Raw genomic sequence first — 18854 nt, 5'->3', positions numbered from 1 at the left:
CAGTGCCTCCTGACAAAAGATTTTGTTCTAAATAAACCATACATTATGCTTGACCTGATAATACTTTTTGCTCTGTTTAGAAGTCGCCATTAAAGCTGGTAGAGGCAACAACACATTTGCTTGTGCTGGGGGATTCTGCTGATGTGCAAGACAGAGAAAAACTCTGAAAGAGGTCAGTGATGGCTGTAACTAATCAGATGTTATAAAAAAACCCCAAAAAACTATTGCTGCCAAAGAAATAGCAACTGTAGGAGGAGGGTGAGGGAACCTATTTTCAAAGGAGGAAACAGACAGCTCTCTGTCCCCATAAAGCAATGAAGAACTGGATACCTGTCCTGTCTGAGAGAGAGGAGGTTTCTGGGTGCTAATAATGAATGACTGAAAGAAAATTTAATGAAGCTCCACCTTTCAGGGACCCTGCCATCAGTGTTTTGTTCTCATGCCAAACTCCTGGACTATAAAAATCTGCCTATAAGCCAAGAAAAAACACTTCCCTGAAAGGATTTTCAAGTTACAACTTCATGGCAAGATGGAAATAAAAAACCGGAGATCATTTTGGATCTTCTGCCTAATTTGGAGTTTTTGCAAGGCCAAAGAACCAGTTCAGATAGGTAAGAAAAGAATCTAATTCTTGCATTACTTGCTCTCATATGGCTCTCCATAGGTGAGAAATAGAGTTGACAAATGAAAATTTGTCACATATTCATATAAGAGATGTAGACATGCCTGATACTGTTAAACATGGTACCTTTTTATCCTCATCATCAACCATTTGTCTTTTTTTCTTTCATTACTAGGTAGTGTTTTATGTTTTATGCTCTGTCTATTCTTAAAGAGGAGACACCCTGGATGCAGTTTGCACCAAAAAACAAACCAAACCAAACCAAAACAAAAAAATGGTGACACCCTTTTCAACATATTTCACACATACTCTTCCTAAAAGAAGTACTTACCATATCACCAGCTAGGCTTGATTGACCAGTATGAAATGCTGCATTAGCAGGAATCACATTTTTTGTGCTCTGGTGCACTGCTACCTCCTGGTTTGATTTTTAATCTCTTACACTTTCCCTAACTGCTTAATACACAGTTGATGTACCAGTTATTGCTGCCTTAGTAATTCCAGCAATTTCATTTCCAGGATAGCCAAACTTTCTCACTTGCTCTCATGACTGTGTAGAAAAGTGCTAAATTGCCCTACTCCAGTGCTGCAATCCCCTATGACAGTAGCAGTCCCTTTAAAAAGCTGTTTCTGCAAGGACTTACAGGGCACTTGAGTTTGGGCTGCACATTTATAACATAAGGATCTGAATTTTTCAGTTCTTCCCTGCTGATTCTTAGGCAGGAATATTTAATTAAATTTTAGATTTCACTGAGTAAATGAGTAACTTTTTGATTTGATCTGTGGTGGATATCTGTGTTGATAGTCCTAAACATGCTACCTGAACAACACAAAGAAATTTCCCTGTTTCATTTGTCATTCTTTCAGAAGAAATCCTGAAAGTATTTTGTAGTGGACATATATAATTTAATTCAAGGTGATTAATGTTTTCTTTTTGAAAACTGCTCAGTGGTGTGAAAACTGCTTTCTGAAGTAATGTCTTATCTGCACTTAGACTATGTATCTATACCTTTACAGAGGTAAAGCTTAGAGGTCCAAAACATGAGTTTTGGTCGAGAAGGAAAACCAAGTATCTCTTAGCCACCAGCTGAAGCTGGTAGCAGCCTCAACCACTGAGATCAATCAGCAGCTGCCACTTTGCTGTAAATTCATGCCTCTTGTGATATCTCCTGGAAAGCACTCAACACAAAGTCTTGCCTGAGTTAAATGAGATTTAGACATCCAGAATGGGATTCTCATCACTTCACATTAGGTATCTACAGTGCAAATATGACTACAGCATGAATATAGACAGTCTTTTTAGACAATGGAGAGATGCATGTGGTTTACAGCATCTTCTTGCTAGGCACATATGTAAGATGAGAAAACTGAACTTCTTCTGCTTTTCACTGTTAACTTCAAAGGAGACTAGGCTAATCTGCTCACATTGCAGGTGTCTCTGTACTTCAAAAGTAATGGACTTCAAAAGTTCAGTGAGATGAAACTGCTTCCCAAAGGCTACTGTCTTCCAGGAGTTATCATTTTTGCCTTTGAAAATCTGCCCCTTTAATGTTTTCAGCAAAAAAAAGGGACAAGCACCTCATATGGGGTGAATTTCTAAGCTCCCCTACTATGATTTTTCTTTAGTCCAGGTCTCTACTGTCAGTAGGAGCGAATGTGTCACCTGGGGCAACTTCCACTTCCATACATTTGACCATGTAAAGTTTACTTTTCCTGGAACCTGCACATATGTCTTTGCTTCGCACTGCAATGACAGCTACCAGGACTTTAACATTCAGATCAGGCGCAGTGCCAAGAACAGCTTCCTGATCTACTTCACTGTCACCATTGATGGAGTGGTCCTGGAGGTGAAGGAGACGGGAATCACGGTGAACGGGAAGAAGTGAGTAAAGACTGAAATGTTGTTTTGAGCTGCATTTTTATTGCCACATGTTAGGTGGTCTGACTGGAAAGCAGTGGCTGTGTATGAGACGTATAGCTTTTTGAACAGGGTATTGTGAAGAGTCCCCCCCGTAGTGTTTGAGAAGGCAAGAGGCATTTAAACTAAACTACACATCCCAGGGACCAACACCAACAAGTTAAGTAGAGAGAAATGTGTATATTAAAGAAACAGAAGTGTTTTAAGGTTTCCTTAACGTTGCTTTGATTTGAGAGGGAGGGATGAAGGAAAGTAAATAAACCCCAACACTTCATATCTGCAGAAGCTTGGTGGTTTTTCTTTTTTCTCAAAACATTATTTCTGTGGTACTAACCCTACTCTTTTGTGCTGCTATTCAGGAACAGATGGTTCTTTTAGGGAAAGTTTTCCATTTCCAGATAGATTTGTCTAGAAAATTGCTCTGCTTTGCAGATCACAACTTCGTCAGGGATCTTATAAGAAAAGGCAGAATTTTTAGAAGTCAAAATCCACACGTTAAATTCCAATTCAAAATAAATGACAAAGGAAACTGCAAAGAGAAGGGTAAAAAATATTCCCTAAGTAAAAATCATATGCAACAATAGCTGAAAGTTGGGCATAATATTAAGGACAGTCCCCATGAGAAGTGCAGAGTCCTGCTCCTAGCAAAGATTTATGAAGGGCCTAGGCAACCTTTGACTCTGGGAAAACCCCTCAAAATTTTGTTGAAGAGAAAATTGCAAGCATATGGGCTGTCTTGACAGCCTTCTAGAAACAACCAAATATAGAATAGCACCACTGTGTTGTAATTATAGCACCGAAGCCCGTATGTGTCTCCTAAATCAAAGGGACATGAAATCTATCTTCTAGGCCATTTTCTGAATTTCTAAGTTTTTAGACTGCTGCAAAATGAATGGTAATTTTCTTGGTAAGATGGAAAAGTAATGTAGGTCTGAGTTGCATGAGTACCAGAACAGAGTTGTTTGTGAATCCCAAATATCAAGGAGGTCCTGGAAGGATGATGATACCTGCAGTGTCCTCGTGTGGGGGGTCATTTTCCCAATATTGTCATCATGCTCTTTATAAACTTTATAAGGTTAGAACCCTTTATAAGGGTTAGGTCCTTGGGTTTGGCTGCTTTCTATCAGTTGAGTGGCTGATCTACATCAGCCACATTGACACAAGACCAAAATGCATTGTGTTATGGATTAAGGTTGGTAAAAGGACACAGTGGACAATGTAATGCATTGTGTGGATGAAGTCTGATCTTGCAAAGAGTGTTCCCATGTCTTATTTAGTTCCTTTTAACTCTAGTTTTCCTTCCTATGTATCTGTGAGGATTTCATCAGTCTTTTTTTCACTGCAATCTGTTTTTTCCCCTCCAATTTCCAGGATTGCCCTGCCTTTCAGCTTGAAGAGCATTCTGATTGAGGACACCTGTACTTACTTCCAAGTCACTTCCAAGCTGGGCCTGACACTCAAGTGGAACTGGGCTGACACTCTCCTAGTATGAACAGTCAGTTAGTTGTTTTCCTCCTGGTGAACCTCATCAGTAATGAAAAGCAGGGCTGGATGCAGGCACTGTGTTGATATATGAAATTACGGGTGGGAGGTATCACTCTGTCCATAAACTCATAGAAAAATACCAAACAGGGCAATAGTTTCACAGGGCAGGGGCATGGGGGCACAACCCCATGGTATTCCAGCTAATTTTTTGTGACAGAAGGGTTAATCCTGGATATAGCACATCTGCAGTTAGCTCCTTGCTCCATGGGGCACTGGCAGCAACAGCCCTCCAGCTCTGCCTTGCTACTCTGTCTCATGCCCATATTGTGTGGGAAACTGGTATGTTTGACCAGTTCAGACCTTGGCCTCTTTCATTCCAAAGCAATGCTATGTGGGAATTCTCCTCTAAAACATCTACCCTGGAATATCCTCTTCTGTACCAGTGCATTTACACTTTTGCATGTGAATACTTACCTTCACAATCCGTACTGAAATTAACGAAATGGAAGTTGTATGTCAAGCCATTCAGAGAGATAGAGATAGGATAAAAGAGGAATAGAGAGAAAAGGTATCAGGAAGTAATCAAGTGATATTGAAATTCTGATTTATTGAAGTATTTGCTTTCCCCTTTCCCATGTACTAATTAATACCTAAAGTGTTAAAGGCAGTATTTGTACATTACTGTAGAGTGGACACAACAGTAGGAAAAGCACTGCCTTTTTTGGGTGGACCCGAGTGGCACCAGTACTGTTCCCCAAGCATGTAGGAATGATAAGGTGCAATAGTTTTATCCAGCAAGGCAATAGTGTCCTAACCTGGCTGTTTATTTCCACTAAGTGTGGGGAAAATAAGTAATGCTTGGCAGACCCATGCCTAGAAGTGCTATAAAATTTTCCATCACCCTATGGACTAGAAAACCCATTATCTATGGCTAAAAGTTAACCATAAGCTGCTTCTTTACAGCACCCAGCATTAGAGCACAGTTATCTGACCTGCCCAGAGAGGAGCTGTGGTACCCTGCAAGAGGTACCAAATCTCTCTATACACAGTGTCTATATTGGGAGACACTGGTCCAGGGATTAATCCAGTATTCAACATGCTTCAGTTACATCTTTAGTGGGTAGGAATGACAATTGCTGGAGGATTCTCTTCCCATTTGAATTCAGTCTGTCTGCAGATAAGTTTTATGAGAGATTTTGCCAGAAAAGGAGATTGCTACAAACTAGGAATGAGCATTTCTGCCACTGCACTTTTCTGCTGTGAATCACTTTGCAACAAGTGCTGCTGATATGGGGAAAAGCCTTTCAACTCTGTGTCTCCTCTTTTGTAGCTGGACCTGGAAGAAACATATAAAGAGAAAATATGTGGTCTATGTGGGAACTATGATGGCAATCAGAAGAATGATTTGATTTTGGAAGGTAGGTCATAAATACAGCATATTTCATCCAGAACAGACCTCCTTATACATGACATGAAACTCGATATCTGTTTCCTCTGAGCAGGCTTTCAGATTTCCTGACAGGCACATGAACATTTGCATATGCAGGAGATATATTTTAAGAGGTTCTGAGGTATTTAGGATTTCCTGCTCTTTTCATATTTGTAACAGTCTCCAACCTCTTTGACCAAAATTAATTACTTGGCTATCATGCAGCACCATTGCCAGGTTCCCCACTGACAATAACATACTTTCAGGAAATACAAGAGTGCATTTTCTGTTCTTCTATTTTAATCATTCTATTTGTGATTGTTTTTTACTCTATAATGAAATGAAAGCATCAGGGAAAACACAAAGTATCTTTGAAGAAACTGTGATGCCATCCACTGACACCTTTAGATATTGCAAATACCTGAGCCTCTGATCCTGCACCAGGTTGTATGGATGGAAAAAACCCTTCATTCTGGGATATCAGCTGCAGGACTGAATCCAAAGCTGTAACTACATCCCTTTATTTAATTCCTGTATGACTGTTATACATGTGAACAGAAAACTCTCTAAGATCATACACACCTAAAACAAAGAGAAGTCTTTGGAAATGATCTGAAATAACAGAAAGTTCAGGTGTCTTACATGATTTCAAATGCTCAGGCTGACAGCAGGCCTTGATACAAGTGTGCCAGATTCCTGACTCTAGCCCAACAGAAGGTATATCAGGCTGTCATCCTCCATAACATGTGGATGCTGGTTAAACTTAGGCATCTCATGAAGTGCATACTGCCTTTGAGCCCAAAGAGCAAGTGCATTTTTATAGCCCATTAATTGACCTAGGGAATTGTGGGAAGTTACTGAAATGCATCTGGGTGTTTTTGCAGGGTATAAAATGCATCCAAGACAGTTTGGGAACTTTCACAAAGTAGAGGATCCATCACAAAAGTGTGCTGATGTGAGCCCAGATGATCACACTGGAAGACATCCCAGGAGGAATAGATGCAGTACCTATGTAAGTGTGTGGGACCAAGAAGTACAAACCCTCTCAACCTACAGTGTTGAAGAGACTGTTGAAACAAATCTTAATTACAGAGCATGCACTAAGCTGAATTTTTCAGAACTCTACAGATGAATTTGAGCAAAATTATGATCTTATAGCTGAAAGAATATCCTATTATGGTATTAAAGAAATAGCTATTGGGAAAATGCCCAGTTGAATGACAGCTTCCAGTTCAAGGCAAAGGACATTGTGGCAGAAGTTAGACTGGATAATCTCCTGAGATCACTTCCAACTTGAATTATTCTGTGACCCTGGAAATGTGTCATCAAAACTTGGGGTGTATATTCAAAAACCTAAAAGGTGGTAAAATATCAAATATTGCTTTTCTTCCCCCCACCCCCTTTTTTTTTTTAATAGAAAAAAGGATGCAAGAAACTTATGTCCCGTTTTGGAAACTGCCCCAGAGTGGTAGCCTTTGATGACTACATAGAGACCTGTGCTGAGGATATGTGCCACTGTGCAGTTAATTCTTCTCACTCTGACTTGGTTCCCAGCTGCATATGCAGCACTTTAAACCAGTACTCTCGAGATTGTGTCCTGAGGAAGGGAGACCCTGGGGAGTGGAGAACCAAAGAACTCTGCTGTAAGTAGCTACTGCTCTGGAGATTTATTTCAGGTTAGACATTTACACAAGTATTCTGATCCCAGCAGAGCAAAGCTAGGAGCTCTGGTAACTGCCTTGAATCAATCTGTGAAAATACTTTGACACAAACATTGTTACTGGAAAAATTTCTGCAAATTTAACTTGATTTTTCTGCTTAAATTAGAACTATACCTTGATGTTGCCCACCTCCTTCTTACAACTAAGTTTTCATGAGTTCTTTTTTTTTTTTTAAATTTTACTCTGCACAGTAACTCATAAAGAGCCTTATTTCAACATGGTGACAATTAGACAGAAGTAGTTACTGAGAAGGGCAACATGTTTATACTTATCTTACCTTGTGTTTTCATACTTAGTAGTCCAGTTACTGAGCAGGAAGTCTCTTTAAATCCAGGGGGAAGGCTACAGGTAGTTCACCCAAACTGCTGGTGTGGATTGGGATAGCAAATTAATGCCAGAAGTACTGATGCTTCAGGCAAAAATAAACTGTTATCACTACCTAAATGATTCTGATGTTCTTTGCTTGTATTGTGACTTCAGGCAACCTTGAGCTAGTAAAGTAATGTGAAATAGCTCACATTTCCCAGCAGCACAGTTTTGTCCAAAAGATAAAGTAAAAGTGGCCATAAAACATTCCTTTAAAATGTTAAACAAACACAACATATCTGCATAGAAGGTCTTGCAAACAAGATATGGAGCAAAGGAGGAAGAAGGGGTTGGGTAGTGACACAATAATTTGAGACGTATTATAAATACAGCATTAACATACTCCATTTTGGTTTGGTCTTGCAGATCAGGAATGCCCAAACAACATGGAGTACATGGAATGTGGAAATTCCTGTGCTGACACATGTGCGGATCCAGAAAGGAGCAAGATTTGTAAAGCCCCATGTACAGATGGCTGTTTCTGTCCTCCTGGTAAGGCAGGTCGCTTCTGCCAATGATCACACACATCAGGGGACAAAAAGGGAGGTTGTTCCCTTCCTTTACCATTTCACACAACAAATAAACTGCTTCTTTTAGCATAATTTACCAACTTTCTTCTTGGAAGAGCCAGATTTCTAAAGATATGAGATCCTGACACTGGAGAAGGGAAGCAAAAACTTCTAAGGACTAGACAGGGAAAAAATGGTGCAGATATGGAAAGAGAAGAGGTGCTCTCTAGACAGTAAGAAAGCAGGTGAAGGTGTCTCATGAGATGTCTCCCTGCTATGACACTAAATCTAGCCATAGCATAAGTGACACAAAACATACATGCATTTCCAGGTATGTGCATGTGTAAATTTGCACATGAAATAGTCTAAGATGAGGCTCTGATTTCTGTTAGATTTACTGTTAGAAAGGGTTGGAAACTGGCTCACACCCTTGCAATCTGGCACTTGATAATCCTGCTCACAGTGAAAGATTTTGTAACAGGAAATGTTCTTTGAGTTTTGCATTGCTTTCATTTGAGTTCTAGTTAGAAATATTACCCATCCATTAACATCTGAAAGGGCCTGGTGTCGTGTTTTCCTTTAAAAGTATCCCATTCATTTTAAGAAATGCATAATACTCCAGAGTTTTTTCCATACTCTAATCTTCCCTGATGGCATTTCCCAGACTCACCAAAGGAATATTAACTAGCCATTGTGTCTGAACAGGAACTATCCTTGATGACCTCAGCAGCAAGAAGTGCATCCCCAGAGACAGCTGCCCCTGTACATTTCAAGGCAAAGTCTACTCATCTGGAGGAGCTTACTCCACTCCCTGCCAGAACTGGTACTGTTGTGGTCTTGATTGCACTAACAAGGCAGAAGTATTCATTTCAAAACATTGATGAGTTGCATTCTGTACTTTCCTCCTTTTTTTTTTTTTTTGTTGGTTTTAAATATTTTCCTGTCATTTGTCTAACAATTCAAAACCTTGCTCTGAATTTCAATAGTGTAGGAAAACTTAGAGGTATTCCTCAACTGCATGTAGTTATTACCCACCTTTACCTGAAACTGCTTGTGAAAACTGAGCTCAAGATTTCAGAATGTAGAAAAATGAGACTCTTTACTGATTAATTCAGAGACTTTGGCCACTTGAATGAGGTGAGAAGTCACACCATGTTAAAAAGTGGCACTTCCAACAACATCTGGATCTCCACAAGACTGTTTAAAGGCCAGATCTCAGAAGTCCTGATCTTTGAGAATTATTTGATTTTGAAAAAACCTGTCAGCTTGAACCCATCTCCATTCTCTACTGGTGAAAGGTGATAACATCTTAAGTATATTACTCTCAAACCAGTTCTATTTCTTACTCTGTATGTGTTATCTGGGCTTCTGTGACACAATGTCATTTTCTAACCATCAGTTATAGTTTGCTATAGGGAAGAATGAAATGTGGTATGGTGCATGGCCAAACATTCTGCAAGCCCCTTTGGATTATCCTGCATTTTGAGAAAATGCTCCTCAAATCCCAGAAATTTTGAGTAATTGAACTTCATGGGCTTTGAGTGGCTTCCATCTTGCCACATCCTCATTTAGTCCCCTCAAAGACCAAGCCTATTTGGCTGGACTCTTTTCTTCTTGTGTGCACTGGTGTGAGAATTGCTCATTATCTGAGGCCCTCCACAATTAGCTGCTGAAACATCCCATCAGTGAATTGTGGAACAGTTGCATCAGCAGCACAAGATGTTGCAAGATCCTGCTTGAAGGAGTTCTTTCTTTCTTTAAAAAGTCAAATAAACAATTTCGGCCTGGAAAACCATCTCTTGCTTTCCCATCTCAGTGTGTCTCTGAGGGAGCCAGCCCAAAGCCCAGCGCAGTTAACTCTCTCACTGATAGGAATTCAACCCTCACACTTCAAGGGCCTAATATAAAGGCTTCCACCCACAGGGTTTGAATAAAAAGCCAAGATAATGACCTTAAAACACAAAGAGGCCACATCTGTGCAGATTAAAATGGTGGGTCACTTTTGCTCCCTTGAAGCTGTGTTTATTCTAATGGCTGCTTTTTGGGTTTTGCACAGTACTTGCAAAGGAGGCCACTGGAGCTGTATCTCTCTGCCCTGCTCTGGAAGTTGCCACATAGATGGAGGATTCCATATAACAACATTCGATAATAAGAGGTTCAATTTTCATGGCAACTGTCATTATGTCTTAGCTAAGGTACGAGCAATTTCTCTTTTCATTCCTAAATCTCCTGAGTAGCACGAGGCTTTAAACTGTGCTGGAGCTTTACATGACTTAATTTAATTGAATGGAACCAATCCAGCAAAGCACTTCAACACATGCTCAGTCTAAAACCCCATAAATTTTTGAATTTGCAATGGCTTGCAAGTCAGTTGCTGATGCTTAGCTTCAAAGCTTTTCAGCTTCAACATACTTGTACTTTTTTTAAAATTAAATAATTTTCTTCATGGATGTATTAGTGTTGATTCAAGCATTTCTTTTGAAGCTTTCTTCATGTGTGACTGTCAGAAGAAAGTGGATGGGCCAAAATTTCTTCAAAAAGATTGAATTATCTGTGAATGTCTGCAAATGAGATCCACACAAGCTGATAGCAAGGAAAAAGAGTGCAAAGGAAAGTTAGTGAAATTATTGACTTTGGCAATAATTAGTCTGCAGTTATATATCAAATACCCCAGTTCTTTCATTACTCCTTCTTAGCCTTTCAGTGACACGTTTTCCTCTTCAAACTCCCAGCTTGTAACATGCTTACGATGTCTGCACATACCTTTCTCATTTCTTCTCAGAACACTGATGACACAGTTGTGGTTATTGGGGAGATCATTCAGTGTGGGACTTCAAGGACAATGACTTGCTTAAAGAATGTATTGGTCACACTAGGAAGAACTGTGAGTAACTGTCTTTAATTAGCAATACATAGGAGATCACTTCTATTTTCCTTACATTGTTTGTATGGTGTCTGGACACTGATTTACACCGACCCCAGAGGTGATGAGGTTTTGAAGACACTACTTCTCAATGCTTACTGAAGCTTGTCAGGTTGCTCTTGTCTGTCTTATATCATATGCATTCACTACTGTGGGCTTTTTTCCTTTTCCCTGCAGACTATAAAAATATGTTCCTGTGGAAATATCTACATGAACAATTTCATTGTGAAGCTGCCTGTAAGAAAAGGTAAATCCCCTTCTTCACATCTTCCACAGAATAGCCTACATCTTTTGCAGAAGGATTCCTGCTCCTTTCTCTGAAAAGAACATGATCCTACTCACTGTTAGGTGGATACTAGGTCTGGGATTCCCTGGGAACCTCTGTGTTACTGCATGCACTGGCAAATGGAAGTTCCTGTTTGCTCAGCTTTGTAAAGATTTGCAAGTTCATACAACATCTTTTTCTTTTTCTCTTTCTTCTTTAGATGGCATCACCATCTTCAGACAATCTACATTTTTCATCAAAATCTTGAGCTCAGCTGGAGTGCAGATCAGAGTGCAAATGAAACCTGTAATGCAGCTCTCCATAACAGTCAATCATTCCTTTCAGAATCGCACATCTGGTAGGACACATAAGGCTAAACCCTTCAATGTGCTGGAGAAAATCTCTGTGATGTTTAGTGTGTGCAAATCTTTTAGACTCCATCTGTTTAAACAGGCCTTCATCAGAGACTTGTGAAGTGCAGACTATGTTCTTGGTTTTGCCACTAATCTCCTGTTTACACCATTTAAGATTTTTGTGTTTCTGTTTCCAGTCTGTGTAATGGGATTACATCCTGTCTCTCTGACCCATTTTGTTTTTCTTTTGCCATTTCCTTTATTTATAAGCCTTTGGGGATGATACTCTGTCTGCCAGTGTTTACTGAAGCACATTTAAGCAGTTCCAATCCTTGTGCTATCACTAAGTGCTACTGTAATGGAGAAAAATAATAAATATAATCTAAACACAGGGTCCTATCAGATTTGTGGGAACATCAGGAAGTCTCTGAGGGAAAATGGATTTGTCTCAGGCGAGGTCCATTACAGAGCTAAGAGTGTTCATCTAGAAGCCATTCCTTTTTCACGCATCTAGTGATTTCTTCTTTTCTTTTGCCTTTTTTTTTGCCTACCACGCAAGGTCTTTGTGGCAATTTCAATAACATCCAAACTGATGACTTCAGAACAGTCACTGGAGCTGTGGAAGATTCAGCTTCTGCTTTTGGTAACTCATGGAAAACAAGAGCCAGCTGTTTTGATGTTGAGGACAGCTTTGAAGATCCTTGTTCAAACAGCGTGGATAAAGGTACCAGGCTTTTCATCCCTGGCTTATCAGTGTGAAATAATTTTCACATGATGGATAATCAAAAAAGCTTTAGAAATCTCATAAACATCAAAACCCTCTACCTTTAAGGTTATAACTAGAGAAAAAATATTGTGTTTTGAAGGTCTTTAAGAGGATAGCTTTTCTTTCAAAACAAAAAGACAGCACTACTGGTGAAAGAGCCAACACATACACTGATGACTTGAAAAGCACACACAGTATAAATGACAGCAATTTAGGCTTAAGGCAGAGCACCACTGGTTGCCAATATTTGGGCAAGTTCTTCATCCAGTCTAGGTTGTTACAGCTGTGCTGAAGTCCAGAGAAGGAAGTTATCAACAGCACAGAGTTAAGCAAGCATTGCACTGTGCTAGGTGTCCTGTCTGATTTTTCCCTCTGACTGGATTTGGATATATGTATTATTTGGACTGACCTCTCCTAAGTACTGCCACATATAATAAAGCTGCAGCTCACAGCCACACAACTCACTGATTATTGCATGCTTGATATTATTGCTTGACTATAAGGAATTATCTGGCTGTAAAGAATTAAGAAAGTTTGACGAAAAACAGTGAAAATGGGGAGGTTCTGTACATGTTCTGCAAATCCAGCTGCAGTAATAATGTTAATACTTAGAAGGTGAAACCTCTCTTTTAGGAAAATGGCTGATCATCCATCCAAATATGCTTATCCCTTTGATAAGTTAATGACCTGTATTTCCATCCAGCGTTATCTAAATACTTCAGGACATTCTAGTTCAATGTGATACCTGATAAGAATATTGAGTCAGACAGTAATGTGGTCAGTGAAGTGACTATGGACAATGATATTTTTTCCTACTTCAGAAAAATTTGCCCAGCACTGGTGTGCTCTTCTGTCCAATACAAGCAGTGTGTTTGCTGCCTGCCATTCTGTTGTAGACCCTTCTGTGTACATCAAGGTAAGGTACTGCTCCAAATGGGTGGTTTAATCTAATCCAGAGACTGATCCCACATGAAGGTTGTCTGGCCTACGGGAGTGAAATAGGTTACAGTAGTGACTGGTCACAAAGAAGTACACTGGTGCTAATCAGAAAAATTATAAAATAAGAGTTTGTGCAAGATGGGCCTTTTTGGCTACAGCCCCATAAATACTCAATAGGCATGACTGGCTTCCATTGTGTGATCCAGAAACAAAATGAAAAAAATCAGTTCAAGATTTCAAAGTTTCAAACAGTTCACTCTTCGACTAGCAGAATCAGTGTTTCTGAGTGGAATTGAATTGAGAGTTTTACCAGCCCCATGGATTTCCTTTGACTTGGTTCAAAATTCACATCAAGGGAGAGAATACGAATTTACATTGTTTATATCTCTTTTAATATCTTTGAATCTTCTTAGTCTCCTTGTGTTTTGAATGCATGAAGCTGCCTATATGTTCTTTTGGCGTAAAGCTCTATAATGCTGCTGAGAAAGCTGTCTGAGCTATAGAGTTGCCATATTTATGTGGATGGTAAAGTTCCTGCAAAACCACAGAAAGTTCATGCAGGCTGCGTGTGTGTGTGTGTGTGTGTGTGTGTGTGTGTTTGTGTGTGTAAAACAACTTACTGAGAAAATACCTGAGCCTGAAATTTTGCCTACAATGTAATATGTCTTCAAGTACGTTTACAAATATGGCTTATGTTTTACCTGTCCCAGAAGAAAAAATATATACTTCAGAATTAATGTAAACTATAAATAAAATAGGATTTTGCAATTTTCAGTTAAGAAGTAATAACCAGTTTCTTACAGATATGTCTGTTACTCCTACTGATATAATCAGATTTTAAACCATGATTCATAAAAGCTTTTCCACAACATCAGTAATGGCCGGATAAGTCACTGTCTATCCAATATGATCCTACTGCTCTAGAGTGACTAGCTGTATTTGTGTTCTGTTGTACAGCCCACACTGTTAAATTTAAATTCCAGCTATACTTACGTAACTTACAAGTTCTTAAAATGTCATTACATATGACTGACTCTCTATAAACCATCTTCTGTCATGCACCTGTCATGTCATTGGGTGCATCTCAGTTGCTTACCAAATAGGTACACAAAGTGCCAGTCATCACTGTGCAATATTTTCAGATGATATATTTTGACAGGTCCTAGATTGTACATCCTCATAGGAGGCTAGTAAAGACATTTCTTAGAGTTTTAAGGAACTCTAGGTACCTCTAAATTTTTTAATATTCATCTGCTAATGAGAGTTAGACATAATGTCATTGCAGTTTCTGTAACTCATTTGCTATTTCTCAGGTTTGCATAGTATTTCATTAGTATACATTTTCTCTTAAAGATATTAAGTTTCATTAATAATAATACTTTTTAAAAAATATATTGGTTGACTGCTTTTTTAATTGCTACATGTTTTGCTGTTTCTTCTATGAGCTAGACATAATAATACCCATTATTGTCCTTTTCTGTCCTTTAGAGATGCATCTATGACACCTGTAATGCTGAGAAGAGTGAAGTTGCACTGTGCAGTGTGCTCTCTACTTACTCCAGAGACTGTGCTTCAGCAGGCGTGTCCCTGCAGGGCTGGAGGCAGGGCGTCTGTGGTATGTGAACTGAAATTCCTTGGGCAGGGATATGGGGGAACAGCCCCATTTGTGGCAGTCAGTGTCTTTTGTCTTTAGTCATCAAGTTAGAGAGGCTTTGATAAACAGAATAAGCATTTATTCTATAAAATCTATAAAAAAAGTTTGTGACTGCTTCATGCTCTTACAATGCATGTTCCTTTTGTAAAGTCTTAGGTGAATTCGGTACTTAGATAAGCAAAATAGTATAAGGCATATTACTCAAATCAAAACAGAAACAGGGCTAGTTTAATTTAGGTTTAGTTAGCAATTAAGTTACTTTTGAAGACATGGGCTTCCCCATGTATTTTAATTCCAATACCTTTTTTGCTAAACATTCAGTCCTCTTGTCCCAGAAAATACAAATGACATTACTCATTAACCACATTTTTCCACATTACAGTAAAATAGTAATGCTTTTTTTAATAAATATATATTGGTGATATTTGAGAATGTGAAAATCTTTAAAGGCATTTGCAGCTCAGAATTACCTAAAAAATGAACAAAAGTTTCTTGGACATACACATGGTCACCAAATCCTGAGTTCAGAGTCCATGTATGTATATATCTTCCTTTGGCACTGCCAGAATTTATTACAAGATGGCATCAAATCTGAAAATAAAACTCACTACCTTGGATTCTGAATTTTGCTTCAATATTCCCAGGTTGTCATTGATGGTCAGACAGTTCAAGTGAGATTTGCCTCTGTCGACATGAAAACAGATGTATGGGTTTCTTGACTGATTGCACATCTGAATAGACAACATAACAATGATTATGTTTTTGGAGCTTGATGCAGCCATGATCTATTTAATTGCCTGACTTAGGAGCCAGCTGGGATATTTAACAGAGGCAAACAATGTAACTGGTGTGACGCATTGCCAGAGGCATTTAAGACTGTGATAAGAACAATTTCACAAACCTGTGCTGAAATAATTCAAAGGAACAAAGTGTAGTCCACAGTAAATTGTTTTAGAATCCTGCAGAGTTATGCACTAGACACAGACACTGTTTATCGAAAGCTTTGTTCCCAACATAGAATTACTGACATTTTTAATGGCAAATCAAGACTGGTTTGCAGCATGGGTTTGGCTAAAATCTGTGTTCTTAAGGCACAGTAGGTAATATTACCTCAAACAGTGCACTAGCCTTGAGAAAAAATGCTCATGTTTTAATCAGAACAATCATTTTAGGCCTTGTTTAAGAAGAAATAATCTTTCGGGAACATGGCTGTGATAAGAGTATGGTTGTTTATGACTCACTGTTCATGCGTGAAAGACTAAATGAGCCACCACCTTCACTCTGTGTTCTGTCCCATTGTGGGGGTTGGAAAAACTGTTCCAGCTCCTGAAGCTGCATCCACTCTGCCAGGCTGCAGGCAGCATCCAAGGCAGGTTGTATCCCAAGCAAATGTCTGCACTGCAGTCAGCAGAATGTGTGAAACAAGCAACTCCTGCTAGTTAAACCCTGTGCATGCCTGCTACACTCTCTAGCAGAAACATGAGCCATTACTGGAGTTGCTGGTTGCCCAGCAGATCACTGGGGTGAGCAGTCTTGGCACTGCTTTTCTAGTGCTGCCTGTGCAAGCTAGCTTGAAGGTATCTTTGGTATGCTCATGTTCTCTGCACTCATGCCTCCAGTTGTGATTTGTCATCTTAGATGCGTGTCACTCCTGTGACCATGAGCACTACAATCAAATAACCTTTCTCTTACCAGTCTCACTCTATCTAAAGTGATCTTATTCCTCTATGAAAATTTTAAGGGAGAAAGTAAGCACGCTATTTTATTGTTTTAATAGCTAACAGTTGAGAGAGATATAAATTCATATTCAACATCTTTATTAATATCTTTTTTATTTGACATATTTTGACTTAAAATACCACTTGCTGTATCTTCAAAGAATAAAAAGTAGGAGAATATGCCTTGCCTGACTTACACACGGGATAATGTGTTTGCTCCAGCTAGGACCAGAAAACCAAATAGTTGATGGTGGTAGGGGCCTGGTTTTGAATGTGTACACAAGCCTAGCACACTAACTAATCTAAAAAAGTGTGCCATGGTCATGGACTGGAAAAACATACAGAGCTTTATTTAAGCATGGAACCTATTGCTGATAAGTTCTTAGCATTGTTGCAAAGCTGATTAGCACGGGTGCCCATGATCAAGACCCCTGTACCTTCTAGTGCATCTGTGTGTATCTGAAAAACAGCTGCAGGGTTAAACCTGCAGAATTAGAAAGAGGCCCAAGATGACTAGATCTCCAGTTCTCACTGAATTTCAAAGATATCTGGATGCCAGACTTTCTTGCAGCCTTAGTGTGGGTGATGTTTCCTGACAAAATTTAATGTCATCCCTATGGGTCAGTACTGCAGATTCTATGGCAGACCTTTGATGGTGGTGTATACTGTCAGCCTGTGAAAATTAACCAGCTTTTTACTGTCTTACAGGGTTAGTTGAACTCTTTAGATTTTGGTATTTATCTGTTGGGTTCACCCAGAAATCTTAGAAACTCTTGTTTCTCATTTCCCCAGAGGATGACAGTAAGAGTTTTCCTCAAGACATCTGTGAGAACTGAAACACCCTTTTCTTGGTAGCATCAATTGATTGGCAGAGTTCCTTGTCACTACCATTTAATGTCAAAATTTCTCTCTTACAAAATAGGGTCATTTCTTAAGTTATCCCCAGCCAAAGAAATCATTAGTAAAAGTCAGAAAATAAAATGTTAACAAGTCAGAAGTTACTGGTTTCAGGTTTTGGCATAAGATAGAAATGTAAATTGTGGAAATCACAAAAATATACACCCTGCTGAGTATTTCAGTGTTCATTGTTATGTAGTTTAGGCTATGCAAGTAGATTCTCCCAGAATCCTGGGAGACAAGGTCTGGTGGTTTGATAAAAGCATGTTTATGGCTACCAGTGTGCAGAAAGGCATGCTGAAGTCATGAGAGATGATTGCACAAAGAAGGCCATACATCCCTTTTATTTCTCTTGCAAAGATCCCTCTGAGGAGTGTCCTGAGACTATGGTTTATAACTATAGTGTGAAGTACTGTAACCAGTCTTGCCGCTCGCTGGATGAGCCTGACATGCTGTGCAAGGTCCGCATCGCGCCCATGGAGGGCTGTGCTTGCCCTGAAGGCACCTACCTTAACGATGAGGAGGAATGTGTGGCTCCAGATGACTGCCCCTGCTACTATAAAGGCAAGATTGTTCAGCCTGGCAACTCCTTCCAAGAGGATAAACTCATGTGGTGAGTTGCTCTGGTGATGCAAAGGCTGCTCTGTGCCTGGGGACATCAGGGCTCATGGGGGAAGTCTCTGCTCCAATCCATGAATGGCATCATTTTACAGTTAGGAATAATGGCAAATTTTTCCTAGACTGTATCTTCCCCTGGCAGGAAGTGCAGCCACAGCAAATGTTAAAATCCCATATTCATGCTAGCAAACAAGAACCTGAAAATATGTTTAGTAGAACAATATTTGTAATCTATCTCTTGCAGAGTTCATTGTTGTGTAAAAAATATCCACAAACAGTGGGAGCAAGTTTTCTAGAAGACAGAAGGCTTGGAGGAGTTTCAGGCTTTGAAATGAAAAAGCAAAATGAAAACCACCACACCATCCTGCAGACTATTTAAAAAATAGAAATGGTCCATGAAAAAAAGACCCAATTATCAGTTTTTAAACTGTTTTTGGTTTTGTTTTTTTTTTTTTAAGAGAGAAAAACTGGGGGGGGGGGGAATAATAAAAATAGCATAATTAATTTGTATCTGCATTGAAAAACAATTGTCATTATTCTCATTTTCAACTACCTTAGGGCATCAATGGAAACAACTACCGGGGAAGGCTTCTTTATTATCTTTAGATGTTTACATGTTCTCTCTCTAGCTGTCTTCCAACTGAGGACTCTAGACTATTTTGTAATCACAT

The 18854-nt window shown here is 39.3% G+C and overlaps 1 protein-coding gene across 1 annotated transcript in view; it reads left to right on the top strand.

Annotated features, from left to right (window-relative positions):
- The first annotated feature begins 505 nt into the window (after positions 1 to 505).
- The window catches only part of LOC129121162 (mucin-5B), a 41999-nt gene continuing 23650 nt past the window's right edge, over positions 506 to 18854 (top strand). The window contains exons 1-16 of the mRNA XM_054634190.2: positions 506 to 611; positions 2249 to 2504; positions 3912 to 4026; positions 5356 to 5443; positions 6339 to 6466; positions 6872 to 7097; positions 7908 to 8033; positions 8756 to 8873; positions 10107 to 10245; positions 10833 to 10934; positions 11151 to 11220; positions 11459 to 11596; positions 12151 to 12315; positions 13179 to 13273; positions 14785 to 14911; positions 17926 to 18178. Coding sequence (XP_054490165.2) covers positions 530 to 611; positions 2249 to 2504; positions 3912 to 4026; positions 5356 to 5443; positions 6339 to 6466; positions 6872 to 7097; positions 7908 to 8033; positions 8756 to 8873; positions 10107 to 10245; positions 10833 to 10934; positions 11151 to 11220; positions 11459 to 11596; positions 12151 to 12315; positions 13179 to 13273; positions 14785 to 14911; positions 17926 to 18178 — 2228 coding nt within the window. The 5' untranslated portion in view covers positions 506 to 529. The remainder of the gene's footprint in view (positions 612 to 2248; positions 2505 to 3911; positions 4027 to 5355; positions 5444 to 6338; positions 6467 to 6871; positions 7098 to 7907; positions 8034 to 8755; positions 8874 to 10106; positions 10246 to 10832; positions 10935 to 11150; positions 11221 to 11458; positions 11597 to 12150; positions 12316 to 13178; positions 13274 to 14784; positions 14912 to 17925; positions 18179 to 18854) is intronic.

Source organism: Agelaius phoeniceus, chromosome 6 (assembly GCF_051311805.1).
Source record: "Agelaius phoeniceus isolate bAgePho1 chromosome 6, bAgePho1.hap1, whole genome shotgun sequence".
Taxonomy (NCBI): Eukaryota; Metazoa; Chordata; class Aves; order Passeriformes; family Icteridae; genus Agelaius; species Agelaius phoeniceus.
Note: the sequence above shows the minus strand (reverse complement) of the source record. Positions and strands in the feature narration are given on the sequence as shown.